Here is a 22053-nt window from a genome sequence, read left to right as displayed (position 1 = left end):
GCCAATATGAGTACCTTAAGGACTGCACTCTGAAGTCTATGAATCTCAGTATTTGATTTACTTACTACAAGTAGATCTTTACAGGGAGGAAATACTTATCCTCTGATATAATCTTTATGGAGCTGTTAACTAGAGATGCAGCTTAAGAAAAAGATGAAGTACGGTACGCTGGATGCCCTCATAAATTGCCAAACGGGGGAAGTTAGAAAATTATAGACTAGTATAGGTCAGCCTTCCAGATGTTTTGGACTTCCACATCAGCAGCAGATGGCATGTCAGGGATGATAGTAGTTCATTCCAAGGAACAGCAGTCCTGTTGAGATACGACAGGTGCCCACTTACTGTACCTTCCAAAAACAATTGGAGGTATTTTTGTTTCAACAAAAGCTTTAGGTGTTCATTTTGTATTGCTTTAGAACCTTTTTTGTCCTGTTTTTAAGCCTACCTTGAGCAAAACAAACAAACAAACAAACAAATTGCAGTATGTTTCTAGACTGACTTGACACATAAAAAGCAGTTTAAAAAGGTAAAGGTAAAGGGACTCCTGACCATTAGGTCCAGTTGTGACCGACTCTGGGGTTGCGGTGCTCATCTCGCTTTATTGGCCAAGGGAGCCTGCGTTTGTCCGCAGACAGCTTCCGGGTCATGTGGCCAGCATGACTAAGCCGCTTCTGGCGAACCAGAGCAGCGCACGGAAATGCCGTTTACCTTCCCACCAGAGCGGTACCTATTTATCTACTTGCACTTTGACATGCTTTCGAACTGCTAGGTTGGCAGGAGAAAAAGCAGTTTACAAATTAATAAAAAACACACAGCTGACCAAATAAAAACATCTGGAGAGCACCAGGCTGAGAAAGGCTGATCTAGATCCTAGGGAATGTTTTTGATAGGTTTCTTCAGTTTTGGAAGATTTGTCAATACGCTGACATCGAAAACCTAAGCTTTTCAGAGCAGCCCTGAAAAACTGCATCTTATTCTAGCAAAGCAGGGACAAAAAAACGCAATGGTTGTGTAAAATGTATAGTAAGTGTATAGTCAGTTCATGCCTAAGCATGTATATGCAGCCAGAAATTCACTCCCCGCCACAGGATTCAGGAGGAGTTCCTCCCTAGTAAGTGTGGTTAGATTGAAACCTTGGTCAAAATAGCAAACAGTTATGATAAAATAATATTGTAGACTACCCCTTATCCCCCCCCCCAAAAAAAATAGTCAAGAAAGGAAACTATTATTTTCCATCAGTTCATTCAATGTCATTTGTACACACAGTTTCTTGGAATCCAGTTTGTGTTAACTGAGTCATCCCTATTGTGGTAGGAGCCAGAATCTAGGATGTTGGAATAAATTTGAATTTAGACATGAAAGAGGTAACAGAGCCAAGGTTCTTTAGGCATGACTCATAATTTACAGGCTGTGGACCATATCTTTCAGTGGAGCTGGTTCCAGCATGAGGCCTGAAGTCAGTAGTAGGCTTACCAAAAATATGATTTAAAGATTCCTTCCCGTGCCATTTTTTTTATTGCGGTATCTGATGCTGAAACCAAGTGTGTCCAGATTCTATGTGCATATATAAAAGTAATCAATCTCATATGATGTTTGGCCTGACTGAATGTCTGATGTGACTAGACATAAGCAAACATAACCAAGAGATAGCATAACTGAAGATTGGCCTCAGCACGGGTCACTCTTGGGCAACTGGTATTTCCCCCCCCCCCTTCAGATTTAGAGCTCTCTTCTTTTTAAGTTTATGTTTCTATGTTTTATTTGCATTGTTCAAAAATTGCATTAGAAAGCCGCACTTGCATATATACAACACACATGTTCTAAAAAGTTACAGACTGTGAATTTGACTATAAAATCAGAATGAAAAAGTCACATGCAAACATATTAAATTTAATTTGACCTCGGTGCAGATTGTATAATTCAAGATGCAGCATGGGTCTTTGTCTCTGTCTTAATGTGAGTTAGTACACTTTTGTGCTATTGATATCATTGTCAGTTGAGGGTTCAGTTGGTCGAGGCTCCCTTTTCTGCATGAACTGACATAAGGTTTAGACCTTGTAGGCGATTTAACACTGTTGACTGCCCACTAGGAAATCAGATCACGGAAACAGAAATACTTACCCAGATCCTTGGCTTAGGTCCAGGTAAAGCAGTCTTGCAAAGTATAGCTGAGGATATTATCTACAGATACGGGAATTGTTCTGCCAAAACACAGGGAGAGGGGGGAGAATTATGCTCCCTATTTAAAGGGCTACTTTCTCCGATTCTACAATGACCTTTCTGAAAGAGGCATTAATAAGTTAGGTAACTGGCAGCATTGAAGTTGGGGGCCATCCCATATTTTAAGTAATCAAAATAGTTTCAGAATGCTCCTATCAAGACAATTCTATATAAAAAAGCAGAGCACCCTTGCAAAATCTGATACGTTTTAAGTGGTGTTTGTTAGGAACAGGAATACCCTCTGTATGCTTCAGTAGGGGGAAGTCCCATTGAACTCAATGGGATTTACTTCAGAGTAGACACCCACTTTTACTGGACTGTAAATCTTAACGTGTAAATTGTTTAATAGGAAATATTTTCCATAATTTTGTGCATGAAGATGACAACATAGGCCAATAATAATTTAGTTGATTGTCCGCGGCGCACTTCATTTTAATCTGACTTCTGGAGTTGATTTTTAAAAGCAAGGCCAGAACAAGGTATTTTGACACCTCTGGCAAGGACACCTTAGTCACCTCTCTTGCAACATGTAATATGATAGATAATAAAAAATGAACACAAAGTCTGTACATGACTTTTATTTAATGCACATCTTTTTATTTTGCTGTTATAATGCACCATAGTAAACATTTAACTGAAATGTTAATTTGTAGCATCAATATCCTAAAATGTAAATAAGTAATGTTCAATACTTTTTTAGGCCTAATTACGTCATAGCTCTAAACCATGATTTTTAAAATCCATGGCTTAGTGTTAGGTGTGGACACTGCCTAGTAGCTCTACTATGGCTTGTTTACTCCCAGCAAATCGCTGTCTGAAGCCATGAATTTTTTTGGCCTATGGTTTGTTTTCACTGTGGCTTGGTGTTATGTATGAACCAAGTACCCTTTCTAAATCAAGGTTTGACTGGTCACCAAACAAAACTTTTTTCTTCCAGCTGGATTACAAATATGTTGTAGAGCATCTAACTTACTGGCCTGGTTCACACATAAAGTTAAGCCATCATTTGTTTAACCAACCACAAGTTTGTCACTCAGTCAAGCAAACTATGGCTTTTTTTCTCCAAAGCTTGGTTTGTTTTCCAGCTGCTCTTGTCTTGTGCCTTTGTAACTTCCAAGGATTAGTTGTGGGGCATTCTTCCATTTTTAGAAGTACATTGATGTAGCAGTAGATTTGCATTTGCCTTCTGTGGCGGGACTCCTTTAAAAATAATAATCTGTGGTACTAGATAATATCTTTGAGGATTTCCCCCCACTCTGTGTGTTGAGGGAGATGTCAACAGTACATTTTGTCCTATAGGTAGGGCAGCTTTTGAGCCTGAGGTTCAGTCCTGGACAAATAGTTTGGATACTAGGAGTCAAATCTAGGCTGTATTTGTAATTACAAATGTGTAAACACAAAGCTAGCCAACATACATCTGGGATCAGGAAAGAGAGTTTTCCTGCCAAGATGCATGGCCTCCAAAGATTTCTCTTTTTTAGAATATACGTGCTGATGTCCCTGAAGATTCTAGCCTTTCTTCGCAGCCTTTTCCCTTTTACGTCTATATAAGCTAGTAGTCAGGGGATTCAAATGCCTGCTGGGGGATCTCATCCATCTAAAGAGTTTTTGTTTTTACAGTAGCAGGATAGTCTGTAAAGTGAAATGAGCCACGTTCCAGCCAGTAGTACCAGTCAATGAAGGCATAGTTAAAAAGCAATAAGGAATCCCTTGGCTATGATACACCATAAGCAAAACCACAGATTTTTATTTTTTATAAAAATAATAATCTGCTTGAGGGAGTGATTGGGAACTTTAACCTCACATTTTCATCTGTGCAAGTGTTATTTTTAGAAACGGTGTCACTGAGAAATGTCCTTTTTTGCTCAGACATTTTTGGAATTGGAAATTGCATTAGTGTTTTGTGAACTGGAATTTGAATCTCCCCCGGACTGTGAATATGCAAGCACTGGAAACTGCCAGAGAGGCAAAAGGACAAGGCAGGTAAAAGACAGTTCTCTAATCTGAGAGTCGTGAAGGCATTTTGCGTTCATGATGCTGACAGGTGCATCATTAGCACTCAAGTATTTGCTCATCAGTGTGCATATGTCCCCAAAAGATGTCTGTTACTGTTGGAATTACTTGTACCAAGAAAAAGGTCCCTTTGCTTTTGCTACAATGGACTAGCATGGCCATTCCTTTATAAGTTACATCAAGAGTAAAACAAATAAATAAAACAACCAAGAAAGTAGAATTCCAGAAGTCATTCATTCTGCTTTGGGCTCCTGTAATAATGTTCCCTAATCTGTGTGTTTGGGGAAGGACTGAGTGGGAGAATTGAATGTTGCTTCCTGTTTACGTGTTCTCTAAAGATACATATGTTAGAATTCAAGTTACCTGGATGTTTAGTATTAAACTAAAGGCTGCTATTGACTCTTCTACTCGGCAGACGCTGATAGAGACATCTCTTTGCTCCTACATTCCTGTGCTGAAAGGGGTGTGGGTGTGTATGAAGGGGAGGGAGGGATTGAATAATCCGACCAAAAGAGTCAACAGGGTCTGTGCTGCGACATTCCCTGCCTTCCGAAGGGAAGGGCCGTAGCTCAGTGGTTGAGTATCGGGTTCAGTTTCTACCATTTCCACGTAGGTCTGGGAAATTAAAAACTGTGATTGCTTCTACATTGTCAGAGTAAGACAGCACTGAAGTAGATAGACCAATGGCTCAGCAGGAGGGTTTATGGAATCCCCAGCTATTTTACTTGTGGCCTATGGACTGGCTGTTGCACATTGCAGCTTGTGAATATGGAGTGGCCATCTTAGAATCATAGAATTGTAGAAGGGACCTCCCCTTGCTATGCAAGAATGTCATCTAAAGCATCCATGACAGAGGGCCAGCCAACCTCTGCCAAAAAACCTCAAAGGAAGGTGAATCTACCACCTTCCGATGGAGTCCATTCCACTGTCAAACATCTCTTACTTACAGAAAGTTCGGAATCTCCTTTCTTGTAACTTGAAGCCATTGGTTTAGGACCTACCCTCTGGAGCACAAGAAAACAAGCTTGCTCCATGTGACAGCCTTTTAGATATTTGAAGATGGCTGTCATATATCTTCTCAGTCTCCTCTTATCCTGGCTAAACATACCCAGCTCCTTCAACTGATCCTCATAAGTCTTGGTTTCCTTTGATCATCATGGTCACCCTCTTCTGCACATGTTCCAACTTGTCCATATCCTTCTGGAGTAACTTTTGTTGCAGAATGCTACATCATTATATATTCTCAGCACATGCACTCATACTAATTACTGCTCGTTATAAACTCTTGACAGTTGACTTTTCCTACTAAGTATTTGATAGTTTCTTGCAGATAATAACCTGAAAGATCTGGTTTTAAATTCCTGGCAGAATGACTTGCTTTGAGCCATGGTTCCATATGCCTCATTTCCCTGTAATTAATTTTGGATAAAGACAAAAGCCTACTTTGTCACTGATGATTTCTAAGCCCTTTTGAGCACTGGATGTGATGATATCTATCTTCTTGTGCCCACCTTCTTTTGGTATAGCCTGCCATCCCATAATTTGTTAGATTAATGTGTTAGTATGGTCCTGCTGGTTGAGAATGGAGTAATAATGGCTGAATAGAGGTATAGAAAAATGAGACTGAGCGCTAGGAAAGCACTCAGTGGCTGATAAATATGTCCTTTGTTCATTCCTGTGTTGGGATCCTTTGGCAAGATTAGTGCAAATTTACCTTTCTTTCTTTACAAACAAACAAACAAACAAACAAAAAACCTCTTAATGCCTGAAAGGTAAATAGTTAAACTCAGTAGATGCCACCCTCCCTAATCTATTCAGTGATCAAAGAGCAGCCCACATCAATTGAGTTTGCTTTTCTTAGCCTTATTTTTTCAGAGCCTGATTGAATAGAAATTCTGATGCAGTGTCCATCCACAAAAATAACTTGAGGCATGCTGTGTGCCCTAATTTGGGGGCTGTTGTTGCTTTCATCCAGTGGCCTGTTAGAGAAAATTTGGCTCTCGTTGTGGCATCCGATTATTGGATACAAGCATCCATTGTGCTTTGTTGTATCTATGGGAAGTTGTCCTGGCAATAATGGCTACCTGACAAGTACTTGAAAACAGGATACATTAAGAAGATTGGTCTCCGCTGAGGAGGAAAAACACTTTATTAATGTCAGTTGTGCTTGATTATGTTAGAACAGTGGCTTACTTTTTCGACAAACCCCCCCCCCCACCTCACCCACCCTTCCAAGTAAGGAATAAATAAAGGAAGACAATTTCAAACGTTTCCCTAGGAGAAGGTGATGTTTACTAAAGCATTTGGTTTGAGAAAATGCATTATTTGTGTAAAGTCCAGGAGCCAATGTTCTCCAGCCTTGGCCTTGTAGAAGGTTGGATTGATGGGGTTCTGTTCTTTCCGCTTGAAGCAATTGGGGCATCCAGCGTTCTGGACAGAAAGCCTTGAGAACTGCTGGCTGTGGTGTGACTAGCCAAGTTGCTTTTGAATTCTCTAATAATCAAAGTCTAAAATTGGCTGCACTGTGAAATGTCAGAAGTATCATCCTCTCCAAAAGAGAAAATTAGGGCAGTTGGATTTGGTGACAGTTGCTGCATTGTGGGCTTTGGAGCCTTGAAAATCAAATCCTTGATTTTTATATCTGGCATTGATTTCTTGTACAGAGTTCAGTGTAATCAGTAAAGGAAGGTGCTGCACAAACTTAACAGTTTTGTTACTGATGTCCTCCCACAGTTGGATAGCTTTTAGAGAAACTTTGCAGAGGAGCAAAAACATCTATGGATATTTCTGCAGCCTCATCCATGTTTCATCTGTTAATGTTTTCACATTATTTGATAAACATTTGTTAAAGTGTTTTGCCCAGACCCACAGAGCCACACAAACAATTCCATGGGAATTTGGATTTCCATGTCCCATGGGTAAACCTCATCTGAAAGCAAGGGCAGTTTCAGAAGCAGTTTGTGAACTCTCAATCTCTCTCTCTGTGCCCGCACACATTGTTGAAAGGGGAAAAGGAAAGTAGAAAAAATTACTGGGTGCCTGCAAGCTCTTGAGAATTCCTGAAGCAATCCTTGATGCTAGACTACACATTTAAAATAGAATCTGTTGCTTATAACGTGGCTGCTCCTTGAATGGAGTGCTTTCGATTGTTCTGAATGAAAATGAAAGATGAAGGTAATATATCATAGAAGTCTCAGACCTTTCAAGGAAAAAAAATAGTTCATTGATCAAAGACAATGTTATTGTGTGATCCTCTCCAACCACTTACCAACTTTTCTCTTTTAAGTATTTGCATTGCCTTGAAATATGCATACATGGGAGCAATTTACAGTAATCTTAACATTCAGATCTAGTGCATACTTTATGTCTGGTGGATTATAAACCAAAGTACTGTTCAGTTTAACTCCATATAAGACTCTTTCTGTTTAGTGCTTTTGATAACCTGATTGCAACAATTGACAAGGATAAGGCAATCTATGGCTCCTAGTCAATGTAGCTTTGAATCCTCTCCAGTATCAGTTCCTGAGGGACTTGGACAGAATAGTGCTGTCCTCCTTGTGGGCTTCCTATAGACATCTGGTTGGCCACTGTGAGAGCAGGATCCTGGTCTAGATGTGCCTTGGGCCTGATAGGGCTCTTGTGTCCTGGGGGAGGGGGAGGGGCTGCTCATAGACATGAAACAGACAAGCACAAGACTTAACACGATGTATCTGTTGTTGGATGGTACTATGTGAAGGTAGGGATGCAATTTGGACGCTCCTCACCTTTTAAAAAAACAAGCTGGCACATACAGGAGAAACCTAGAGTTTTCTTCTTGTCATGCATGTTCTGTGTGTCTGGAGCAGGGGTTAGCAAAGTTTTTGTGGCTTGGGTTGGTTCACAGTCCCGCAGACACCGCGGTAGGCTGGAGTGTGTGCGTGCACACGCATGCACAAACGCTATTTCCAGCGCTCTTTCTAGCGCTGAGGAGGCGTGTGCAGCTTCCCATTGGCTAAAGGAGCTTCCTGCAGCCAATGGGAAGCCAGCCAGAGTTGCAGAAGGCAGTCCCTGCTCTGCTCCGCGGCGGTTTAGCGCGGCCCATGGGAGCCAACTGAGCAGGCGGCAAGGGTCCCCGAGCGGTTGGCAGGGGTCCATGGGCCGGTTAAATGACCCCCATGGGCCCCATGGCGACCTGATTGTGCACATGCAGTACCAAGATGGCATAGCAAGCAACAAGACAAATAATCAAGAACATTAAACTCATACATCCCTCTTGCCGTGCGGGTCAAGCTGTCCCAGTACTGATGAGCGCATGTGCAAATCCAGCCAGACTGCCCTGCTGATGGAAAACTGATAAATAAAGTGAAACCATCTGGCAAGGAAGGGCCCTTGAAATAAATAAGGAAATGGGTTGAGCAGCTACTAGACTCCCACCCTTCTTCCACTCAGGCTTATAATCTGTCTAGACCAGAGGAGAGCAGAAGGTAAATTGGAGTCCACTGGTAGATCTCTGGGCAATTTGAAATAGATCTCCAAGTATTTTTGGCTTCCAGTTGCAAATTACAAAAAGACTTCTCCCCTTTTTTTGGGTAATTTGCAGAAAACCGGAGTGTATTTTTGTGTGAAACGATTGCAAGGCCAATTCTGATAATGAAAGCAAATATTTGGTCTGGGATATGTGCCTCACAGGCATTCTGTTCCTTTTTTACACCAGCCCTACAAGCCACTCTCTTGCATTTGACTCTAGTTGGTGAAACTTGAGGGTCTAGACTAGATAAAAAGCAAAAAACTAAAGCAAGTAGATCCCAGAAGTCTGGCCACCCTCTGGCTCAGACTACTTTTGCTTTAAAAGAAAATGTAAACAAGGAGAAACAAACCACAGAATTCCTTTTAACTGTTAGCTTGGCCATGAGAAGTTGTAGAAGTTGCAGAAATGTCAACCTGATTGCATTTCCTGGTTTGCCATACCTCTGGCAACTTGACCTAAAGTACCATTTGCCGTGCCCTGCTGAATAAATCTTGGAAGTTGCGGTGTGATTGCTTAATAACAGATGACTCAGAGGAAATCATGAGCTATTCTCAGACAAGCAAAAAATTAGGCTAAAGTTCAGAAAATAATTCACTTGTAAATTATTTGCTCCATCACAAGTAATTGCAGCACTCTTTGATGCCTTTGTTTGGCTAGTTATAATATACTCGGCTTGGTTGCACTCCAAGCTGGCTTGATTTCAGGAACCCATAGTGGCTTGCCACTTACAAGTTTTCCCCCTCTCCTTACCTCCCACCTCAAGAGGATTTATGTACAGTTGTACCTCGGGTTACATATGCTTCAGGTTACAGACTCTGCTAACCTAGAAGTGGTACCTCTGGTTAAGAACTTTGCTTCAGGATGAGAACAGAAGTCATGCTGTGGCGGTGTGGCGGCAGCAGGATGCCCCATTAGCTAAAGTGGTGCCTTAGGCTAAGAACAGTTTCAGGTTAAGAACAGACCTCCAGAAGGAATTAAGTTTTTAACCCGAGGTACCACTGTACTTTAACATGGAAGTTGTTAGCAAAACAATTCTAGGCCATCAAACAGATCATGTCATACAGAAACTTGGTATAAGTCTCTCCTAAAACTCTTCCCCTCCCTGCAAGTGTTATGCATGTCCGGGCACATTAAGAGTTCCTATAAATTCTGCTGTATACAAAATGACACTGAAAGAAACTTGGATAGGAGCAGTGAGTGGGTGCCGAAGTAATTCACACTAAAGGTTCTAGATTTCTATGACAGAAACATGCAACGGGGAGCAGCGGAGATGAGCTTCCTAGCTCCACCCTCCCTTCACTCTTCTCATTGCCCTCCACAAGTTAGAGGCAGATCTTCTGAAACTGAAAGCTTTAGATCCCTGGAAAATAAGAATGTTAGAACCCTGGGAAACCAGTGTTTTATAATGCTTAGGGAGCCTCCATGAGGACAGAAGGCTCCCCATTTCAGAAGAGTTGCCATGCACTATTCTAGGTAAAGGTAAAGGTACCCCTGCCCGTACGGGCCAGTCTTGACAGAGTCTAGGGTTGTGCGCTCATCTCACTCTAGAGGCCGGGAGCCAGCGCTGTCCGCAAACACTTCCGGGTCACGTGGCCAGCGTGATGAAGCTGCTCCGGCGAACTGGCACCAGAGCAGCACACGGAAACGCCGTTTACCTTCCCGCTAGTAAGCGGTCCCTATTTATCTACTTGCACTTTAAGGGTGCTTTCAAACTGCTAGGTTGGCAGGCGCTGGGACCGAGCAACGGGAGCGCACCCCGCCGCGGGGATTCGAACCGCCGACCATACGATCGGCAAGTCCTAGGCGCTGAGGTTTTACCCACAGCGCCACCCGCATCCTTCTAATGGACTATTCTAACCCCACCCTTATCCCCAGCAAAATTGGTTTAACAAGTTGGATTACTTTGCAGAGCTGGTATCTCAGGTCTGCAATCCCATCCATCCCCTTCAGTGTGGGTAAAATAATGCTGAACTGCAAAGGGAGGAGATAGTGTGGAAGACTGACGCACAGCCCTGATAAACAAACCACGATGTAGCCAATAGCCATGACACCTGAATTGGGCCAGTGTCTTGTCAAAAGTCACACAGTAAATACCTAAGAAGATTTGAAATGGGAATCTCCTAGCTCATTCTCTTGTCCACTATACTAAGCCTTGGCTCCATCTGCACTGTATATTTAAACACTATTATACCATTTTTTAAACAGTCATGATTTCTCCCCAATGAATCCTATTTTTGTGGGGTGCTGAGAGTTGTTCGGAGACTCCTGTTCCCCTCACAGAGCTACAGTTCCTAAAGATGTTTAACAGTCAGTTCCTCTTACAAGGGAACTCTGAAACCCATGGCTCTATGCAGGGAATACAAGTGTCTCGTAACATCTGTCAGCACCCTTAAAAACTACAGTTCTTTGGGGGAAGCCAAGACTGTTTAAGGTTGTTTAATACTGCTTTTGATGTATAGTGCGGATCGACACTTAATCTAGCGTTTAGAGTTTAGAGACAGCACCCTGGCACAATAGCTAAGTTTATTCTGCTTAAAGAAAGTTGTGAATTAAGTAGATCTTTCTAAGTCACCATGGCAGATGGTTAGAATAAAGTATTTATAGGAATTTCAGATATGCAAAGGGCACTATGTACATCCCATGATCATGTTTCACTTTGCATCAGTTCTTGTTTTATTCTCACGCTAATAAAAGATATGGTTATTCCTGCTAAAATTATTAATCTATTTATTATTATTTTCTGCAGATCACCAGAAATTGGAAAGAGAAGCTAGAATCTGTCGCCTTTTGAAGCACCCCAATATTGGTAAGAATGTGGAGAATACACAGCCATGTAGAATTTTTTTTACAGGACAAATGCCACAGTATTAGTCTCAGAGAAATAAGGCAGACCAAAGAGATGAGTTTGTGCTTGTACTGATGTGATCTAATACCAGTGTCGGAGCATTAAAACTTTTAATTTACTAAGGAATTTCTGCATATGTTGAGAAATGCAAATATTTCACATTTCAATAGGGAAGGGATGCAAAACCTTGGCCCTGTTGATATTGCTAGACTCTAGCTCCAATCATTCTTGGCCAGCATGACCAGTGGTGAGTGATCAAGGGAGTTGTAGCCAACAACATCTGGAAGGGCAAAGGTTCCTCACCCCAGACCCAGCTGTGCTACCCAAGGAATAAAGAAAGGGAAAGAATGGTTAAGTAGTAGGCTAGGTGTTAGAAATGAAAACGACAGCTCTGACAGCTCAATGAGATGGAATTTTCACAACTCTATCAATACCTAACAAACCTCCCACCCATCCCTTTTCTTACCTTTTCACCTGTCCTATGCAGGGGCTATAAGCTAATGTGGCAATGTGTGGCAATCAACCATATCAGCACAGTTGTCTGCAATATAGCAAGAGTTTTAAAATCGCTACAGTAGAGCTTCTTCTTTGAATTAGAGGGTATAAGTCGAACTAAGCTTGTTTTCATTGCTGAATTTGAACAGGCTTGGAGGGAACAGGATGCATCCCATGGCCTGTGTGGAACTTTCTGAAGCATTTGTAGCAAATTGTGCTCATGTTTCTTTTTTGCTTTGTGCTGTTGTTTTTTCATTGTGTTGAGATAAAAGCATTGTCCCTAAGCTCTGGCATATTATCTTATGCTTTCTAGGCCAGTTGTTTGGGGTTTTGGTGGTTTGTGTCACTTTGAAGACGCTCATGGACCTAGCGAAGTCATTGCTCAGCTCTGGGCCTCTGGTGAACACTTCAGCAGTTCTTATGTGTGTGGTGATATTTGTTTTGAGATTGCAAGGCCTTAGCCGAAGTCCATGAGAATTTGAAGTTCGTGGTCAGTTCAAAGGCAACTATCTGCTCCTATCTTGCTGTTTAGTTTGAAAAAAAAGATATATGCTTTTGAATGTGGCAATAAAGGCCCATTGTTTTTCATTTTGATGTGTACTGGCTAACTCTATGGGATGACTATGTTGTCTGAAATTTGCAGCAATACAGTTTAGTGTGGCAGTGTCAGAAATGTCCTGTTCTACTTTATTTATTGCCTCTAAGCCCTTGAATGAAATGTTTGTAGGGGGCCATCTTCTGTTTCTCACCTTGCTTCTGTTTGGGCAGGAAGAAAGTCAGAGATACTCGAGGGAGGAAAGGACCCCTCTACCTTACAGCATCTTCTCACTGTGGGTGCACCCTTCCTCATTTGTTTACTGTATGTGTTTATGGGAAGTGGATTCTGTCCGCTGGCCACATCTGTTGATGTATCCCTGCTTAGCCATGCACCCTTGGCAGTCACACATTTAGCACTGGTGAGAAAAGGACAGGCGTTTGCACAGCTTCTCTACCCTGGACCAGCCAGCGTTCCCAGTTTAAAGGAAGAGCCTTATCTATATACATGTGTGTGGTTCTTTCTCACGGACACCGTATTTGTGGCAGCTACAGGAGGGGTACCTAATGGGCTTGCTGGGTATGTGGCCAGCAGGAACAATCCTGTCCCCCTTTCACACATTAATGTGGGAAGGGTGCTTGTATGTACACCCACAGTGAGAGGCTGCTATAAGGAAGAGAGGGAGCTTTTTCTCTCATCCCTGACATCCTTCAACATCTCTGGCTTTGGTGCTTGCAGGCCGGTCACTTGCTCTCAGTCCAACCATCCCCATTCATACTGATCTTCTGGGGATGCAGCTGATCAAACATCTATACAGAAGATGGGATTAGATTTGAGGCCTGCTTTATTACAAAGCTAATATTTGTCTATTTGGATAATACAAAAATGACTTTATAAGTATGCCTTGGTTCTTTAGAGATTTGGACTTTCTGCATTTAAATAATACAGCTTCCATATTAAAAAGTGATGGAACCCTCAAAAGAATCAAGCTGCTGTTTAGCCAGTGTTTTCTTTTATTTATTCTTTTACTTCATAAAATTTATAAACCGCTTAGTTGTAGAAAAACCTCAAAGCGTTTTACAAAAACAACAAAGCAGTAAGATTATTGGTAATACTGCTATTGCAACAGCATCGTTTATCTGGCAAAAATTTTGAGCCCGCTTGCAAAGCTGCCAAGCCTCATTAATAGGAGGATGGATATTTTCTTTATTGCTTACTGCAAAAATAAAGATACTAAAGTAATGTTTCATTGCATTCTGCCAACCAAGAGCTGGTTAGCACAGTACCTATTCTAATCACATGAGTATAGGATAAAAATGTAGCATGTAAACAGAGCAACAGTGGACATCATGAATGGCAATCCCCTTGATATGGTAGGGCTAAATTGAAAAGACGCATGTGGGAAATGGGACATGCAAAAAAAGTTGCACTTTTAACAGGACTTGAAAAATGAACTGAGCAGTGTCAGAAATCAGACTTTACAAATATTCTTGTACTGTATTCATTGTAGTTATCCAGGGTTGTAATGATGCTAGGGGGAAAAAGCTAGAAGAAAAGTAGTGGGAAATTGCTCTTTTTGTAGAGTCTGCTTTTTTTCTGCACATGGAATTTCAATTCAAAGTACCTTAAATTATATGCAGTGGAGAGAGAAGGGGGGAGAGAGAGATACAAAGGGCTTAATTTTCCCTTTTATGTTGCTTCCTTTTTGCTTTCTGGTAGTCTTCGATTTCTAGAATGAAGTGGAAAGAATCTCTGGTGCAAAAAAACGGGGTGAGGGAAGGAAACCCATTTTTCTTCATAATAAAAACACATTCCTGAACTTTCCATTTTCTGGCCTGCTTCCATTTGGAATGTGCTTTATTTTCCATGTTTGATTTGTAAAAAAAATTGTTTTATCTTTCTCATTATGCTAGCCCAATATTGTTCTTGTAGCTTTGTGTTGGCATGTATTCCTTGGTTTCATTTTGTAATCATTAAAACCTGTGAGATTCCATTAATTAGTCAGGCAGCTATACAATTTTCTATTTACTATTTTAAAATAAAATAAAATGTTGCTGTAACATGCTGTAACATGTTATATAACAAATAGTAAAAATGTATTGAGTTTCAGGTGGAATGAGAAACTGCTGTGGCTTGCAGATTACATGCTATAAGAGCTGTAAAATAATAATAATAATAATAATAATAATAATAATAATAATAATAATAATAAACAATAATAATAAAAAACAATAATAATAATAATAATAAATAATAATAATAATAAACAATAATAATAAAAAACAATAATAATAAATAATAATAATAATAATAATAATAATAATAATAATAATAAGCTTTCAGTTTCTGAATTGTAAAGTAAAATGCCTTACATACCTGTGTGTTAGTTACATCAGTACATCTTATCAATGTACCTTGTAGCCTTCAGTAGCAATACCTGTGTCTGGCATTAATAATTTTGTGTTCAAATAAACAATATGTTCCAGCAAACTAATCAACGTAAAACATGTTCTCTGATGTTCCCTGTTTTCTGAGTAAAACACTGCCTCTGTTTTCCTTCCTTTGTTTTTTAAAGAATGAAGTATATTATCATCCTTTCCAGTTTTCTGAATTTTTGAATGAGTTTGAATTGAATTTAATACACAAGATCTGCAACAAGAGAATGGGCCTTCTGACTGTGGAATGCTCTCCCCAGAAAGGCTTGCCTGGCGCCATCGTTACATGTATTTAGGCAAAAACATTCCTCTTTACCTGGGTCTATGGCTATTAAATAAGCTGTGGCCTGTGAAAGTGTGTGGGGAAGGGAAGGGAAAGGACTGTTATTATGATGGCTACGTAATTATTAGGCTGTGTGTCAGTATGGTTTTTAATATGTTTTTATCATTGATGTTCTGTAAAGTTTTTCTAACGTTGCAAACCACCGTTGCAGAGAAATGGCATGACTTTACCAGTGCTAGAATGTCTAACCCAAATACTGTTTAAACATGTTAAACAATGAGTTTTGTGAGTCCCTGATTGAAAACGGCAGTATACTTAACTACAGAGCACTTCTAGATGTGTGTGTGCGAGCATGGATGCCTCGGAGCCTCTCACAAAGCTTAATGTGCCATAGAGCAGAGCAAGTGCGCCAGCTACTATTTCAGATAAAATGTCTGAAATGAAAGAAGCCAGAGTTGCATCTTAAAGGCATATCCAAAGAGACAGGAACAAATGCCACAGAGCAGTAATAGCTTCTTTCACTGAGAGATGACCTCTGCTATCCATTGTACTTTGAAAAAATGCAGATGACACTCGGTTACCATAATCCTGAAGTACCTTGTTGTGTTTAGCTATCGGCCCTCCAGCAATGAGTTCTGTGTTGTGTGTTCCAGCAAGCTCTCTTTGAAAGTAACACACATGCTATGCTGCCTGCCAGAAGCCCCAATTTAATAAGAAAAGAAAGATGTAGACTAAATCCTTGGATGTTTCTACTGACCTATTTGTTTTCTCTCATACAATTTTTGTTTACACACACACACACACACTACACACAATTTTCCCCCTCGCAACATTGCTTTCACGGTTTGAAAGTTAAACTGTGAGTAGTTTTCACCATGTCCCTTCCCCAGCCCTTGTATAGTTTCCTCCTCTTGTGTTCGTGAAACAATGAAATAATAATAATTAATAATAATACATTTATATACCACCCAGCTGCCTGGGTTGCCCCAGCCACTTTGGGTGGCTTCCAACAAATTAAAACATCAAACACAATAAAACATCACACACATTAAAATCTTCCCTATACAAGGCTACCTTCAGATGTCTTATAAAAGTCAGATAGTTGTTTATTTCCTTGAGATCTGAAGGGAAGGTGTTCTGTTATTTTAGGGTATCTTCCTATTTGTAGTTGAATGGATGAATGAAGCTCAGAATACATTAACTTCTTACAAGGTGTAATTTTTAATAGGATATATTTTGATCAATCAAGGTTGCAATTCTAAGCATATGTACGAGGAAGTGATCCCATTGACCTTGGAGGACTCCGCTTCTAAATAAACATGCTAGGCAGGGACCTTATACCATGCAGGCATGTAGAAAACAGTTCTCCTAAAGAAGCCACCGACATTATGCTTTTGGGGGATACTTTCGCATTGGAAAAAAAAATCCAGCTTTGACTTTAAAACCATTGCCATGTTTAATTCACTGCACATCCTAGCGTTTCTATTTAAGCCACTTCAATAGGGCCTGTGTCATTGAAGTGCTTTGAAGGTTGAGGTACTTGCTGGTGGAAGGTTGTTCTTGCAGCAGAAGGTCCCGAATGCTCTTTCATGCCCCACTTGTGGGTGACTAATAGGCTGATGCTCAGCAAGTCGCTCATTAACCAAATGAAAAACAGCCAGCGGACCTGATGGGATGCCTGCCGAAGTCTTCAAAGTGGGTGAAACTGAACTTACACAACAACTTCACAAGCTCATCGAAAAAATCTGGGAGAGAGAAGAGATCCCAACAGACTTTAGGGGTGCCAAAATTATCAGAACTGATTGCGGAAACTATCGAGGCATCTCTCTATTAGCTGCAGCTGGCAAAATTCTTGCAAGGATCTTAGCAAACTGTCTCTTAACAATATCTGAGGTGACCCACTGCAAGTGGCATTTTGAGGAGATGAGATAGAAGCCTTAGTCTTTTACCTTTCACCCCCATGGTCAAAGTGTTCCTCCTGTAAAACTAGTTGTTGTTCAAGGCCCTTATATTGCCAGGGCAGGATTGAGTTTGAAAGGGATTTGGGGACAGTCATAATTCTGACTTATGACTGAAAAACTTATGACATTGGTCATATTTCCTTTACTGTTACAGAAATTAAACCAGTTCCAAAAAGCCATTTACAATATTCAAACACTTCTGCCAGCGCTCCAGTAGAAGCCTGCAATGGAGCTGAATGGTTCTGAGTTATCAGAAGTAGAGACAGGTCTATGGGGAAAAAACCACATTTCACTAACTCACTTCCAAGCTTTTCTCCCTAACAATTAGGACTAAGGTTTTGCACTCATTTCCCACAAACAGAAGTTGTGTGCTGTGCAAGGGCCTGGCTGGCCCTTGCTTCCATTAAAATATAGTGAGAGCTGAGTTCTCAAAAAACATATGCATGTAATTACATCTTTGTTACTTATATCATATGCCAGAATTGTGTTTAACGACCTAAAAACTAAAGAACGACACATTTCTCGTGAAAGGTCAGTGTTGTGTCATCTGCTATGTTAATGTAACTTCTTTTGTAATGAAGCAAGTGTTTTCAATCAATTGAAGCTGGTCGCTGATCAGTTAGGTTAGTGTTCGTTTATAGGTAGGTTACCGGTGGTAAAAGTGAAAGAGCTGTGCTCAGTAAGTGATGAAGTGATGCAGAGGACCTCAGGAGTATTGCTATATGGGTTCTGAATAGGTAATATTCCTTTAAGGATTTGATTCCATACAATAGAATAATAATACCTTTTGATGTTGTAACTGAGATAAAATCAGGGTCATTATAATATAGTATCTACCAATCATTCTAGCAGGTAAGTACATACTTAGGTTGCAGTTACTTGGTAGTAATCCCATTGAACTCAATGGGACTTTCTTCTGAGTAGATACTGACTTGTTGATTATTTTTATTAAGCCTGTGGTGTTCAAGAGTTCTTAACCATTTCCTCAATTGTGACCTTAGGATTATCTGCACTTAAGATCATTAACTGACTTAAGAGTAAATTCTCAATTCAAGATAAATATAGTCTACTCAGTACTATAGACCAGAAACATGGCCCAACTGTTTTGTTGAAACTGGCCTGAAATCATGTAAATGCCAGTTATTTTGTTTGGTAGAATTACACCTCAGTTAAGATATTTTGGACCGGAATCAATATCCACCCAAAGTTTTAAATACCTAATGCCTTCAGCTATGAGGTGAGTGTCCAGAATATGCTTAAACCACTTCCTTTGAAATCCGTGCTCCCTCAAAGTGATGGAGTAGTCTGGCATCTGAGATTTTGTCCAAAATGGAACCAGATATAAACAGAGGGTTTTAAAATAAAACCAGGTCAGACTTATATAGGAATGTTACTATGAATGTACTAGTGATGACTAAAATTGTACTGGCAAGGCATTAGGAGTTGTATACTGTTCCATCTTTGAGGGAACACCTCAAAGAGGTTTGGCAACAAGCCAGAACAGAAAATAAATGTCAAACTCTTAAATCAGGTTAGAAATAAGCAATCACAACAGGATCATGCAGATAAGTGACTGAGATGTCTTAATTACTGGAATGAAAACTGAATTCGGGCATTCTGCAAATGATTTTATTTTCTATTTGGGGGGAAAGAAAAATAAGAAAGTGGTACATGGGCTCCTCAATATGCACAATGGAATGTGCTGAACTGAAACCGGCAAGGAGGTGCCAGCTCAATGTGAGACTTCATTTCTGTCACCCTCATGCTTTATTAAATCATTGAACATTCCTGTTGCCAGCTGTCAGTTTGATGGATTCTGGAAGCATTTCCTTTATCTGGGTTAGTGAAAATTCGGCTTCTGACATGGTTGTGTGGGAATTGGCTGCAGAGCACTGATAACTGGAAGTACAATACCAAATATAGCAACAGCCCGTTTTCCTCCCTTCATCCTAAGACAAATGCTCTTGCATCCTCTGAGCAGGTTCTAAAAAGTGTCGCTTCACAAAGGTCTTCATACATTGTGTGTGTAATTTTGAAGGGGAGTGTGGATGAATGCTGGCCTATTTATGAAAAAGCTACGCCCATTTAAGAAATTCTGCCCTATTTATGAAAAACTTGTGAATAAACTGAAAATATTAAGGGGCCAAGGCAAACAAGATTTGACTATACCAATAGAAGAGGCCTTCCCCTTAGCACTCACATTTACAGACACATGATTGCGAAACGTATTTGCAAAGGTTTATTTTCTGTTTCTGTATGGATTTCAGTTAACAATGATATAATAATAGTTGCCAATCTGTCTCTGTGAAAGTGCTGTTGCTTTAAACACTGTGTGCAAGTGTATGTCAGGGTTTGGCCCTGCCCAGACCTGAAACCTGAGGTCTCCTCAGATGTGGAGGAAGGAGAGCTGCCACCCCCACCTACTCTACCAGCAAATCTTCATATATATTGATGATCCTAAGGAACCATCACACCTGAACATCCTGGTTGAATCTACAGCTTTCATCACAGATTCGAGTTCCAGCATTTCCTGGAAATGCTGAGGATTCAACCTGGGACCTTCTGCATGATAAGCAGATGTTCTGCTGCCGAGCCACAGTCTTTCTCTGTGTTGACTGATCTCGGTTTCTTGAAAGAAGCACATGTGTGGTCTCATAATGCCAAGGTTGCAGGTTTGACCCTTGCATGGGACAGCTCTTTAGTCCTGCATTGCAGAGGTTTGGACTACTAGATCCTCAGGGCCCCTTCTAACCTGTACAATTCTACAAATGCAAAAATGAAATATTATTTGAAATTATTTTTTAAACCTCTTTGTTAAGAATCTTTTCCTTCTCACTTCTAAGTATAGCCAACTTCTTTGCAGACATGGTTAAAGTGTATTGAAAGTAAACCCTAAATGCTATCAAGTGAGAACTTCCAAATGGAACAACAAAAGGCGGGTTATTGTTCCTGGGGATTTGAAAGCACTTAGCTTTTTGGCTTATACCCAAGGAAACCAATTATCTCCTACTGATAACATGCTCTAGAGTGTAATTATTCTTGATGCAACTATATGTACTTGGAAAAAATATTTTATAGTGGGCTGAGTTGTTCCCCAGAATATTTAAGGGTGCTGATATTTAAAACGTGGATGGTCACAAGTAAAAGGATTTGTATAAGTAAAAGAGGTTCACCACATAAACATGCTTGGTGAATATATAAGCAAGTAGCCTGTACTTCCTTGTATTTATAATGGGGGAAATGTCTGCTCCACCCATGATCTCTACATTCTAGTTCAGGGATGGGGAGCTTGTGGCCCTTCGGATATTACTATATTACCAATGGTCCCAGCTAGCACGGCTAGTGGTCAGGGATGATGGAAGTTGTAGCACAGCAATATCTGGAGGACCACAAGTTTCCCTTCCTTGTTCAAGAATGGAAAAAACCCCACTTAGATTCTTTTTCTTTTGAGAGAGTGGGGAGGAAATGCAAAGTCTTTACATGTCTTTCATCGGCCAGAAAAATTCAGGATCTTACTATCTCATTGCCTGCAGTTTGTTATTAAACATGCCACCCTATTCACAGCTTTTACAACAATTTATTTAGCACTGGTAGTGTGCTGGGTGCTTTGAATTTTAAAGCTTTGGAATAACAAGTAGGCATGCTGTTATTGTGAAGTACTGATTCATTTACTTTTACTCCAGCAGAATATAGTAACTTGTTCTCTTACGTTTTAAACTTTTAAGGAGAATGAGATGTAAAATACTCCTTTCTGGAGCAGATTGGCCTACAATGCTTTCAGTTACGACGTTCAGCAGTGCTTTCTTTCTGGGAGTACTCAAGGGTAGTTAGTACAGTGCAACCTCGGTTGTTGAACGCTTTGGAAATCAAACATTTCGGCTTTCGAACGTCAACAACCCAGAAGTGAATGCACCTCGAAAGTCAGTTGTAAAATGTGCCTCGGAAGTCAAACAGCTTCTGAAGTGTGTTTCTCCATTTTCTCCATTGCAATTGCAGACTGGCAATTGCACGTCAGTTGTTGAACGGTCTTCCGGAATGGATTACGTTCAACAACCGAGGTTCCACTGTACTTGCCGCCTTTTTTTTCCCTAGAAGAAAAGCACTGCCATCTAGTAATTTTATGGTGATTTTTTAAAAAAATTCAATTACTTGTATGACTACGAAATATAACTTGTTAAAATGCTCACTTCATTAGGAATTTGCATAGATTATTGCAGAAAAGTAGTTTCAACAATATTTGCATGTTCAAAATAGGTTGAAAATTATGGTGAAATCTTGTGTTTAATGTGCGTTTGGGAAAGCACAGGACTTTTAAGAATAATTTCTTTCCATATTTTAAAAAAACCAAAAGGACGAAAAGAAACAAAAACTCAGAGCATATAAACCTATACATTTGGTTACAGCAAACACTAGAGCCGATCAACAGAAAATCTCCCACAAACTTGCAATCCGTAGCACACAAAGTGAAGCAACCAGTGAATGTTGCAGTGGCAGGCTCCAGCCAGCATAGACAGTAGTCAGTGATAATGCAAGTTGTGGTACCACAACTTCGGAAAGGCCTCAGATTCCTCCTCCATGTAGGAAGGTTTCAGTGCATATGGGGAACCTTGAGGAATCATGGTTTCTGAACCCATGGAGAAGAGACTCTGAATGTAGTTCTATGCATTTGGCATAGTGGATGGCGTTGTTTCCTGACCTTACAGAGGACATCTGTAGGTCGTTCTGCATTCGTTAAAAACGCCAGAGTAGATACCGAAAG

At 40.4% G+C, this 22053-nt stretch overlaps 1 protein-coding gene across 13 annotated transcripts in view; it reads left to right on the top strand.

Annotated features, from left to right (window-relative positions):
• Positions 1-22053, top strand: part of CAMK2D (calcium/calmodulin dependent protein kinase II delta) — a 153261-nt gene that overhangs the window by 53437 nt on the left and 77771 nt on the right. For 12 of the 13 annotated variants that reach the window (XM_081925084.1, XM_081925085.1, XM_081925087.1 and 9 more), the window contains exon 3: positions 11487-11546. The exons of the other annotated variant lie outside the window; for it this stretch is intronic. In XM_081925084.1, coding sequence (XP_081781210.1) covers positions 11487-11546 — 60 coding nt within the window. The remainder of the gene's footprint in view (positions 1-11486; positions 11547-22053) is intronic. 13 annotated transcript variants of the gene reach the window in all.

This window comes from Podarcis melisellensis (genome assembly GCF_964234715.1).
Source record: "Podarcis melisellensis genome assembly, chromosome: 9".
Classification (NCBI taxonomy): domain Eukaryota; kingdom Metazoa; phylum Chordata; class Lepidosauria; order Squamata; family Lacertidae; genus Podarcis; species Podarcis melisellensis.
This window is presented reverse-complemented; position numbering and strand designations above follow the sequence as displayed.